The 11,888-nt window shown below is 43.6% G+C and overlaps 1 protein-coding gene across 2 annotated transcripts; it reads left to right on the top strand.

The window, feature by feature from the left end:
• The first annotated feature begins 763 nt into the window (after window positions 1–763).
• Window positions 764–11,445, top strand: PCDH18 (protocadherin 18). Of its 2 annotated transcripts, none has more exons than XM_033060966.2 (4): window positions 764–4,229; window positions 5,165–5,250; window positions 5,376–5,539; window positions 9,606–11,445. In XM_033060966.2, the coding sequence occupies exons 1-4, from the start codon at window positions 1,746–1,748 to the stop codon at window positions 10,274–10,276; spliced, it is 3,405 nt and encodes a 1,134-aa protein (XP_032916857.1). In that variant the 5' UTR covers window positions 764–1,745; the 3' UTR covers window positions 10,277–11,445. The 2 variants fall into 2 exon arrangements, with proteins under 2 accessions (XP_032916857.1, XP_032916856.1); XM_033060965.2 differs by having other exon boundaries at window positions 5,162–5,250.
• The last annotated feature ends 443 nt before the right edge of the window (window positions 11,446–11,888 follow it).

Raw genomic sequence — 11,888 nt, 5'->3', positions numbered from 1 at the left:
TCTGCACAATTTGCCACACGGTGCTAGTTTGTGGAAGAAAAAAAAAAGAGACAATGGCTTATAAAATGCTTTTGAATGCTTAAAAAGAAGGAGAGTTCACACTGAGCCTCCTCTGCTTTCTTTTTCAGCAAAAACCTTCTTAGTGACTTTGGTTGAGCTCTGCTGAGAGTAAGTAAATTGGGCAAATAAGAGATTTACTCTTTACATTTTTGGATATGCTGTGGGGCTACCATAAGAGAGGGAGAAGAGCAATAAAAGAGTGATGGTGTTCTTGCAGTCAACACTGATAAACAAATGGACAAAGCAGAAAAACAAAGAGAGACATAGCAAGCCTGTGGATAACACGATAAAAGCATATGTAAAAAGGAAGAAGAAGTCACATAAATAGATACATTTGAAGTGAGAAGAATGCATCAACTTCCATGTCCTGAATGCAGCCTGCAGCTCACACATGGATCTCTAACATTTCTGGTGTGCACATAATACATGCTCCACTCATACACAAGATTATATTTTTGTCTGCAAATGTGTGGGAGTGTAAACAGTTTTCTGCAACAACAGAGAGGGGAGGAATTTGTCTTTTCCCAAACAATCTGCCTTGTGGCTTCTTTTCCTTTAAAATACTTGGCATGTAGAAGGTGTGCTCAGCCCAGACTGTCACGGTGGAGCATGAAGCGCTGCTTCAAGCAGGATGAAAAAGATCATCTGAAGTAGCGCTGGAGCAGCAAATAAAAGAGCTCAGAGACGATGGCACACATGGACACACACAGGAGCGGGGCTCGGGCAGAGGCGGCTGCGCTGAGGGCAGGGATGCTGCGAGAGGCAGCCGGGGAAGGACCGGAGAATGCAAAATGTTCCTGACTTGGGGAGAGGGAAAGGTTTAGAGGAGCGGAGAGGCTCTCGCAGGGCTCGGGGCAGCAGCACATGCATTGGGAGCAGGTTGTGGGTAAACAAGCAGCGGGAAGACGAGCGAGACGTCAGCCCCAGCTCTTTTACCAAGCGAGCCCGCTCCAAAGCTCCCGGCGAGTTAAACAAGGGCTAACCTAAAGTATGGAAATAAGGAGCGCGATCGCGTTCCTCGAGGCAGGAAGGGGAGGAATCAAACCCACAAAACCCCGCTTGAGACTGCCGTGAAAATTCGGGGGGTGGGGAGCAGCGACGTTGATTTAAAGTTGCCCATTAGTCAGTGGCACCCCCCAGCCCCCATCCCCGGCCGGCCCGCGCTCCCTCCCCTCCCCTTCCCATCCTTTCCTTCCCTTCTCCTCCCTCCCCTCCTCTCTCCTCCCCGGCTGATTGGCTGCGCCGGGCTCAGCACAGGCCGGGCAAAAGCTTTGTCTGGGGACTTGGAGTGAAGTTGCGGAGGATTTTAGGCTGGAGCCGGCGAGGGAGGGCGTTCAGTCCGGCGGGAAGGACGGGAGCACGGGCGGGATCCATCCCGGCTCTCCCTGGATGCGGGCGGCGGGAGAGGAGCGCGCTGCCCCGGAGCATCGCAACCTGCGAGAGGAGCGCCGAGGCAAATGAGAAAGCCTGGATTGCTTACAGGATTGTATCTGGATGTCCCGGCACGGTGTGTATAAAAAAAAGCAAAAAGTTTTCTGATCTCTAAGTTATTTGTACTTGGCTGGCTAGGAAAAGGCGTTTTCAAGCTGGAAAGGACCAGATGTGCTTTGGATTTAAGGTACCGAAGGAAGGCAAAATAATTGCTATTTAACTTATTGGGAGGAATTGATTGCAAAAACTTACAAATGTATCGAATCGACGGTAAAATGCACTTTCTATTCTTTTTTGCACTGATCGTAATGTGTTGCAATAATGCTGTGCTGGGCAAGAATTTCAAATACAGGATTTACGAGGAGCAGAGGGTTGGATCAGTAATTGCAAGACTATCGGAGGATGTTGCTGATGTTTTATTAAAAATGCCTAACCCTTCCTCAGTTCGGTTTCGGGCCATGCAGAGGGGGAATTCTCCCTTGCTTGTAGTCCGTGAGGATAATGGAGAAATCAGCATAGGAGCTAAAATTGATCGGGAGCAACTGTGCCAGAAAAACTTAAACTGCTCCATAGAGTTTGATGTGATCACTCTGCCCACTGAACATCTGCAGCTTTTCCATGTTGAAGTTGAAGTGCTGGATATTAATGACAACTCTCCGCAGTTTTCCAGAGCTCTTATCCCTATCGAGATATCAGAGAGTGCAGCTGTAGGAACTCGGATCCCTTTGGACAGTGCTTTTGATCCAGATGTGGGAGACAACTCCCTTCACACTTATTCCCTTTCTGAAAACGATTTTTTTAGCATTGATGTGAAAACCAGGACTGATGGTGCTAAGTATGCAGAGCTGGTTGTGGTCAGAGAGCTGGATCGCGAGCTGAAGTCGGTTTATGAACTCCAACTCACTGCCTCTGACAAAGGGGTGCCTCAGAGATCTGGGTCATCCCTCCTGAAAATCAGCATTTCTGACTCCAATGACAACAGCCCTGTGTTCGAGCAGCAGTCATACATTATCCAGCTCCTGGAAAACTCTCCTATTGGGACTTTGCTCATAGACCTCAATGCCACTGATCCAGATGAGGGCGCCAATGGGAAGGTCGTGTACTCCTTTAGCAGTCATGTGTCTGCCAAAATTATGGAAACTTTTAGGATAGACCCAGAAAAAGGTCACCTGACCCTGTTGAAGCAAGTGGACTATGAAGTAACCAAATCCTACGAAATTGATGCTCAGGCTCAGGATATGGGGCCAAATTCTATTCCAGCTCACTGCAAAATTATAATTAAAGTTGTGGATGTGAATGACAACAAGCCAGAAATCAGCTTAAATCTGATGTCCACAGAGAGAGAAGAAGTAGCTTCCATTTCTGAGGGGTCACCCCTGGACACCTTTGTTGCCCTGGTCAGAGTGCAAGATAAGGATTCTGGTGTGAATGGAGAGATTGTTTGCAAGCTCCATGGGCATGGCCACTTTAAACTTCAAAAGACTTATGAAAACAACTATTTAATCTTAACTAATGCCACTCTAGATAGGGAAAAGAGATCTGAATACATCTTGACTGTAATAGCAGAGGACAAGGGAACGCCAAGTCTCTCCACAGTGAAACACTTTACTGTCCAAATCAGTGATGAAAATGACAACCCACCCCGCTTCCAGACAAACAGATATGAGGTTGTTATCTTGGAAAATAACTCTCCTGGAGCATACATCACATCAGTCACAGCCACAGACCCAGATCTGGGTGACAATGGGCAGGTGACGTACACTATTTTGGAGAACTCTGTTTTGGGAAGTTCTATAACCACCTATGTGACCATCGATCCCTCCAACGGGGCGATCTACGCCCTGCGAACCTTTGATCACGAAGAAGTAAATCAGATTTCCTTCGTGGTCCAAGCTAGGGATGGGGGGAGCCAGCAGCTTGCTAGCAACACCACAGTGGTGCTCACCATCATTGATGAAAACGACAATGCTCCCGTCATCGTGGGGCCGGCCCTACGCAACAGCACAGCAGAAATCTCAATCCCTAAGGACGCTGAAATCGGCTTTCTTGTCACCAGGATAAGGGCTACAGACAGAGACTCTGGCATGAACTCTGAACTCAGCTGCTCCATAGCAGCTGACAAGGAAAGCAGCATCTTCGTGATGGATCCCCAAACTTGTGACATCTCTATCAATGTGAGTGTTGAATCGGTTCCAGCAAAACAATGGGAGTTTTTGGTGATAGTCCAGGATAAAGGCAGCCCTCAGCTTAGTACAAAAGCTCTTCTGAAATGTACCATTTTGGAGCATGTTTATTCATTTTCAAGCACTGAAGCAACTTTGGTAAGCCAACCCTCCCTGGACATCTCCATGATAACAATTATATCCTTAGGGTCAATATGTGCTGTGTTACTGGTTATTATGGTTATCTTTGCTACGAGGTGCAATCGAGAGAAAAAGGACACCAGGTCTTACAACTGTCGTGTGGCCGAATCGACCTACCAGCACCACCCAAAACGTCCCTCCAGGCAGATCCACAAAGGGGACATTACGCTGGTGCCGACGGTTAATGGCACTCTGCCCATCAGATCCCACCACAGAGCTTCCCCATCATCATCCCCGGCCCTGGAGAGGGGGCAGATGGGCAGCAGGCAGAGCCACCACAGCCACCAGTCCCTCAACAGCCTGGTGACCATCTCCTCCAACCACGTGCCTGAAAATTTCTCCCTGGAACTCACCCACGCTACGCCGGCTGTCGAGGTAAGGGCCAGACCTTGGTTTTGCACATCCATTTGTGCAGATGCTCATTTGGAAGCACGCCCCTGTGTGCAACCTGTGAGAGCCTCATGGGCTCAGGTGTCTCATGGGAATGTGCCATGGATTTCTCTTCTATGTCACAACTTTTCAGCTGTGCTCCAATATCAACAGATTCCATTACCTTGAGGAACAGGGTTAAATCTGTTGTCAGTAGCATTATTCCTTGGTTCTTCCCTGTAAGGTCAAAACAATGGAGTGGAACACAGTGCTCTGCACTGGTTAACTACTCACTCTTCCTTCCTTTCTTTCCCTCTCCCTCCTCCCTGTACAGCTCCATCCGAGAAAGAGTGCCTCAGTATTTATATTCAGAAACAATCCAGGAAACTCTTTTATTAACGGGAGTGCAGAACTAAAACATTCTACACAGTTTGAGTACAGCTGCAGTAACACATGATCACCTTATCTTAAACTTTGAGACTCCCTGGCTCAGTTTTTACTGCAAATGCTGGGTCATGGCTTAAATAAATGACAGCTGTGTCCTGCCAACTCTTTACATGTAAAGCAAAGCTGGTTTGTTTTGAATTAGGATCCTGGAATTGTAGAGGCTTGATTTTAATATATTAAACCAAAACAAAACTCCACCTCTGTGTAATTGCTAGTTTTACTTGTTAAGGAATTAATTATTATGAGTTCACAGGCTATTGAACAGCAGTGAACTTCCTCATTTTACAGAGTCTTCAGATGTTTCCTGTGTCAGACACTATACTACCAAATAGTCTGTTGTACTGCATTATATATGTGCTGGAATTTGATTTAATTAAATCTTAAAGGAGAAAAAAAAACCCACAAAAACCCCTGAGACACAAATTAGTCCTTTTATGGCTAGGAGCTTGAGCTTTCAGTTCAAGGAATCAGTCTTTTCACCTTTTCTTTAGCAGGTTTCTCAGCTTCTCTCGATGCTTCACCAAGGCCAGTATCAACCAAGGCCAAGTTTTCGAGGAAACAAGTATTCCAGAAGCTACAGGTAAGAATCCAGGTTGTTCTGCTACAAATGAATGTACACAGATCAGAAAATACAGACTTTTTTTAAACAGAAGGTGGACTATAACATACCTGAGATGATGTAGTTCTCCACAATTCTCTTTGCAGATATGCCCTGCAAGATATGGATAAATTCAGCTTGAAGGACAGTGGTCGGGGTGATAGTGAAGCTGGAGACAGTGATTATGATCTGGGGAGAGAGTCTCCAATTGACAGACTTCTTGGGGAAGGATTCAGTGACCTTTTCCTTACAGATGGGAGAATTCCTGCAGGTAAGAGCACAATGGAAGCTGAGCAATTTATTTGCAGTTCTGCCTGGCTGTCACTTTGATGAAACTACTACTGAGAAAGCAAAAATTCTTTAGCTTTCAAGTCCTGTGTTTCCTTCCTTTTTTGCTTTGCTTCATGATGAATACTGGGTTGAAGCCTTGATGTATCTACTAAAATGAAACCTGAGATACAACTGCAAATCTACCCAGAGCAATGCCTACTTTTTTTTTTTTGTTGGCTCCAGATTCCTCCTAAAAGTATGACCTGCTCCAAGTCCTCAGAGTTTTAATGACTGGGTGGATGTTTTTGCAAAGCCAGGCGGTTGTGGTTTGTTAAAAATACAATGAACTATAATTTGGGAGATAGGTTTACTGCAGTGGATTGTATCCATATGATAGAAACTTTTACCATTTAGAAATTGCGTGTGAAAGTGAAATAGAAATATGGATGGAGAAGAAAGAAAAGGGTTTTTCCCCACTGAAAAATGAACTTGAGTAGCAAGGGAAGGTTCTAAATATTTCCCAGATTTTAAATCTTGCAACCCTAATTTCTAGAAGCAAGAGTTTAAGAGGTAAAGTTCAGGGGCAGAGGGCAGAAAAGAAGAAAAGGACTAGAAAAGGGTGAGTGGCAGTAGGATAAACACGCATATACATATTCATGTGTATGAAGTATTGCTTTTTAATTTATGCCCAAATAGAAGTTGAATAAAAGGTCATGGGAATTCATGCTTAGTACAGATAGAAGAATTTTGTAATCACTTTAATAATTATACAGCCTCTGGTTGTACCCTAGATCTTGTTCTTACTTCAGATCATATTTAGTTTTCTCTGTATAACCAGAGGGCCAGATAATTTCAGTAGGGTTCACTGAACCAAGTTTATAAATTTAACTAGTTTAGTAAAGTAATTTTATAAATGGACCCCCTTTGCTTTGTGAGGTGGTGCAGCACACGGCCCTCCTAAAGTGACCCCCATGTATTAACCAGGGCTGTTATGCTGGACAAGACAGAATGCCCAAAGTTCAAATTGCTTTTCTTATACATTTTAAATTTAAATTTTTCTGTGCATATTTTGCTCCAGTCTAGGTCTTGCATCACAGGTCCAGCCATTCCCCTACCTCCTCAAATGTACTCAAAGCCTGAGACCTTGAAGAGTTACTCTGCTTTTGGAATCTTTAACCTAAATCTGGACTTCTAATATATTTTTATCCTCATCCTCCCTAACTCCTACTACTTATTCCTCCGCCAGCCAGCATGAGGCATGTCTCATTCTCTGCTATGCCTTAGCAAGGGGGCAGGGAGGGATCTGCTGGAGCTCCCAGTTGGCCTGGGGAGCCTGAAGTGCAACGGTGTTTGCACTGGCACCCAGCCCTGCTGCTGCCAAGGAGGAGTGATCCCTTTACAGTGGGCAACTGGGGGCTGCCAGCAGACAGGAATGCCTGTTCTCTTAGCTGGCTGAAATGCCCATGACCTATTTTCAGCTCTTACAGTTCCCTCTCTAAACACTAAGCCTAAGGATAGGATTTCCAAAAAATGCCAGGCTAATTAAATTCAAAGTAAAGGAAACTCCTCTCAGTGCAGTCGGAACTGGGTTGGGCTATCAAGATTGGTATTTAGTCTCACCCAGATGTCCTTTCACTGCTATGCATGGTCTTAATCCTTCAGATATGTCTGTTGGACCTTTTCAGATGAGACCTGAATTGATCTACAATCCCAGTATATGAAAAGGAAAAGAAAACTTCCTGGAGGTTTCCTGTTCTCCATTCTGAAAGGTTTCTGCATTGTCAGTCTGGAGACACAGGCAAAAATGCTGTGGGAAGTTGGTCTGTTTAAGGTGGCACCAGAAAGGCATGGAGCCAGTCCCTCAAAACTCCACAAATTACATGGTCAGAAAGTTCCATAAGTGTCCTTGAAAGACTTTTTTCTTTTTCTTTTTAAATCTTAACCAGCAAGATTTAAAATCTGGAAAAAAAAATAAAAAAAAGAGAAAAAGCAGTTGTCCATCTGCTTTTAAAATTTATTGCTGATTGAAGGACAGTGTGTCACCATTCAGTCATTCAGTTACTTCAGAGTATCTTTCGATCTTATGCTCAGGAAGGTCAGAATTTATTATTTTAAACAAAAACCATCCCTGGTAACAATGGCTTCAAAGCTGAAGCTAAGGCAAACTTTGCTACTAATTAAATACTAGACCACTGAAAGCATCTAATGAATTTAAAGGAGTCTTAAAGGAATCTTCTCTATTAGAAGTGTAATCTTCACCTTCTGGGATGACTTGAGAACTGTTCATGGATCACTTAGATGTCTTTTGACAGTTCTAACTCTTGGGCATTTTCTGTAAAAACATCACACATGGGAACAAACACTTGCAGGCATTTCAGTCACTTATATCAAAACTTCAGCTGCTGATATATTCTAGTTTGCTTTGATTGTTTGAAACTTCTTGGATCAGCAGCTATTTTGCAGTACATTGTGCAATATCCAGGCTGCAGTCTGAGCTTGTAATCTTGAAAAAATTCATACTGTTGCATGCATGGCACGGAGAAAGTTTATACTCATAGGAATGGAAAGGCCATCAGGAAAGCAAACAATATGATAGGCTGTGTAAAGTGCAAAAATAAATAGTGCTGTCAGTATGAGAGTAGGACTTTATAAATCACTAGCACGTCCTAAACTGAAATACTCTGTTCAGTTCTGCTTACACCACCACAAAAAGATTTTTTTTTGATAAACAGAGTGAATCTAGAGCCAGATGGGAAATGTGTTGAGGGAGCAAGGAAAACTTCCAGGGCATGACTACAAATATTCCTTATGCAGTCAGTATATACTGAGAAAGTACAAGAAACTCTATTCTGTGTGGGATAATCTAACCATTAAGTGATTAGGGCAGAAGTTTCTTATGGTCAAAATACACATAATGAAAAGAGTCTGTCATTTCTGAAAGCTGTCTTTTGAAGTTGGTGACTCATTGGTGACCCATTAGGGCCCCAGCAGCACCCAGATCATCTCCTGTATATCTAGTAGGCACACAGGCACCCAGCTGAGATGAGGCTTTGTGTCCCTATGAGTGGAAACTTTAGCATCTCTCGTGGCACATCCCTCTCTGCAGGTCTGCCAAATTGGGCTTCACCTGTCTCTGCTTCCAGGAAACATTCCTAGACCTCTTGGAATGCTGGCAAAGGACTCTTGCAGTGCCCCTTTGTGGGCCAGTTTGGACCAGCGTAGTGCTCAGGGTTGCAGTCATTTGCCCCATCTCATTGTTTCTACCTGAGAGACATCAATAAACCAAGAAGCTGAGAGAGCAGCTTTGTTGTCCTTGTGCTCCTCAACCCTCATGGCTGAGCTGGATTCCCATCCCATGGGTTAGAGCCCTCCTTATGCCAAGGTGTGAGCCAGCACAGGCCAGTAACCTGAGCTACAGAGCTGCAAGTGCACCTGAGAGCATAAATCCAGTATAAACATCAGTCATACAGGGAACTAGACCCTAATATTCTGGACTGAAATTTAACTGATTTGGTTAAAAAGGTAATATGGCAGTGGATCACCTTGAGTTCTACATACACTTCATTGTTAGAACAAAGGAGCTGTCTAATGGAAAAGGAGATCCCTCTGCACGTTATTGTTATTTGCTCTTTATTCCTCCTGTCCATTTATTCCCACTTGACTGCTCTGATATGCCTCACTTGTTGCATATGGGAGACTTCTCTAAAACTCAAGTAGTGCTTGGAGGTGGAAATTTCTTCCTTCTATTCTATATTTTTAAAATAAACTAGAACTGTACAAAGAGCTTTTGTGGCTTCAAGCCACAAGTGCTTGTTTTTCCACCTGGAATTTATGTATTTATCTTCAACCTCAGTTAAGAGATTGCATTACTGTCTTGCATTGGTTGTTTTTGTTCTTGGCAATGGAGGTACCAGGCCATTTGTATTCGCCAGCTTGAAGGTGAAACCAAACCCTGGATTTGATAATCTCTGGGGAGGTTCCAGAGACGTTCTCATCCAGAGGCAGGACGAGAGCAGGTGTGTGTGCAGCAGGAGGGGATGCTCACTCTCCTTGTGTCTCTCTTGCAGCCATGCGCCTGTGCACGGAGGAGTGCAGGGTCCTGGGCCACTCAGACCAGTGCTGGATGCCACCTCTGCCCTCGCCCTCCTCCGACTACAGAAGCAACATGTTCATCCCTGGCGAGGAGTTCCCAGCACCCCAGCAGCACCTGCAGCAGCAGCAGCACCAGGGCCTCGAGGAGGACGCCCAGGCAGCCGACGCCGGGGAGAAGAAGAAGAGCTTCTCAACATTTGGGAAGGACTGCCAGAGCGAGGAGGAAGCAGGGGACACCTGTACCTCCTCCCTGCTCTCCGAAATGAGCAGCGTTTTCCAGCGCCTGCTGCCGCCCTCGCTGGATGCCTACGCGGAGTGCGCCGAGATGGATCGCTCCAACTCGCTGGAGCGCAGGAAGGGACATCTGCCAGCCAAGAGCGTCGCTTACCCACCGGGGGTGGCAGCCTGGGCAGCCAGCACGCATTTCCAAAACCCTGCCAGCAACGGGCCCGCTCTGGGGACTCACTCGGGAGCGCAGCCCTCGTCCAAATGGCTGCCAGCCATGGAGGAGATCCCGGAGAATTACGAGGAGGATGATTTTGACAATGTGCTCAACCACCTCAGCGATGGCAAACATGAACTCATGGATGCCAGCGAGCTGGTGGCAGAAATTAACAAGCTGCTGCAAGATGTCCGGCAGAACTAATTGTTTCAAAAGCCTATTTTTCCATATTTATGGAAAACTGGAAGGGGAAAAAAAAAAAAAAAAAAAAAGAAGAACAAAAAATAGACTGAGGAGAACTGGCATTGCCAACTAGTTGCATTTATCATAAATGTGTCTGTGTATGTTGAATATTAAAATACTGTATTTTCATATGTACACAATGCAAGTGTGATTATCTTTATCTGTATTTTAAAAATACATTTGTACCTTATATTTATGTGTAATTTAACAAATAAATTTTATTTTTGTACACCCACAGCAAGCATGTTTTCCTAAATGTATATAGATGGTACCACCCTTGTCAAACTTAGAGCAATTCTTGCCACACAGGCATGTTTAAAGAAAAAGATATTGTTTTCCCTTATTATTTCTTTCAAATGTTTCAAATACAAATTCAAAGCACTGAAAAAGTTATGCAAATGTTAGTTTCAGTAAATGATCCAACACATTTTTTGCAATGTTTTATTCTTATAATAAAGAATTGTAACTCCCACGAAAACCAAAATGTTCTTTTTCATTTTGATGCTTTTGGTCTATAGGAACATTTTCTTGTTTAATTAATGGATTATTGCAGGCTGAGGTCTTCCTGTCTTTGGCACATGTTTTCCCCAGTGAAAAAATCATGGAATTCAGTGATGGGTCTTCCACTGTGATCTCTGCAAACAAATGTAAATTTGTTGTGCCTTTGTTACACTGCAAAGCCAGTTGAAGTCAGCAGTGTATACTTGAAAGACAGCAATAAAATCAGCTTTTCTGACCTCAAGCTGAATTCTGAATTTATGTAAATAAATACAAAAATTGCAATGCACTGCTTTATCTTTGTAAATGACACCAAAATAAAAAGAATGTTGCATCTTCCAGAAAAACAGCTATATTTTTCCTCTGCAGAGCAGCTACGTTTTTATATTAGCTATATTCTCTGTTGTAAGTGTGCTTGTCTTTTATTTGCAAAGCATTACAGAAATGTCTGAACTTCCTAAAAAAGAGCAAGCCTGCATGTACATTCTCTCTGGCTGCATCCCATCCTTCCATGGTGGGGTTTCTCTCTGTCCTGAAGCTGGGTGAAAAGTCATTTATTTATATTGTGGTGCCATTGCTATAATGGTGATGTAACTAATATTACTCAGATAAAAGTCATTGTCATCCTTTTAGTTCGTTTTTTTCAAAATTATTTTTTGTTAGCCTGTTATGCGCAAGGAGATCTTAGTAGGATTAAACAAATGGATTTTACAGTTGAGAAGCATGGGTGGGTTTTGAACCCCCAGTGCTCATTTCAGGAGTGTTTACAGATGGTCATAAAAACCTGTATTTTTGGCATTTATGCAGATGCATATTTTATAGCATATATGTTTTTTGCCAGAACTTTGAAAAACTGTTGGACTAATCCAAGTCAACCTGGGCATAAAACTGATACATTTTTTCTGGAGAATTGCACTTATAAATTATCTTATATATATATATTTTTGTGCTAAATACAAAATTCCTCAATGTTACCCCCCAAAACCAAGAATTTTGTTGCATGCATAAGTTCATCTTTTTTTTTTTTTGTGTATGCAAAGAAACTTTAATCTCCTTATTGGTGCCACAGTGCTGT

Source organism: Catharus ustulatus, chromosome 5 (genome assembly GCF_009819885.2).
Source record: "Catharus ustulatus isolate bCatUst1 chromosome 5, bCatUst1.pri.v2, whole genome shotgun sequence".
Taxonomy (NCBI): Eukaryota; Metazoa; Chordata; class Aves; order Passeriformes; family Turdidae; genus Catharus; species Catharus ustulatus.
The sequence above is the reverse complement of the archived record's forward strand: the minus strand, read 5'-3'. Positions and strand labels throughout refer to the sequence as shown.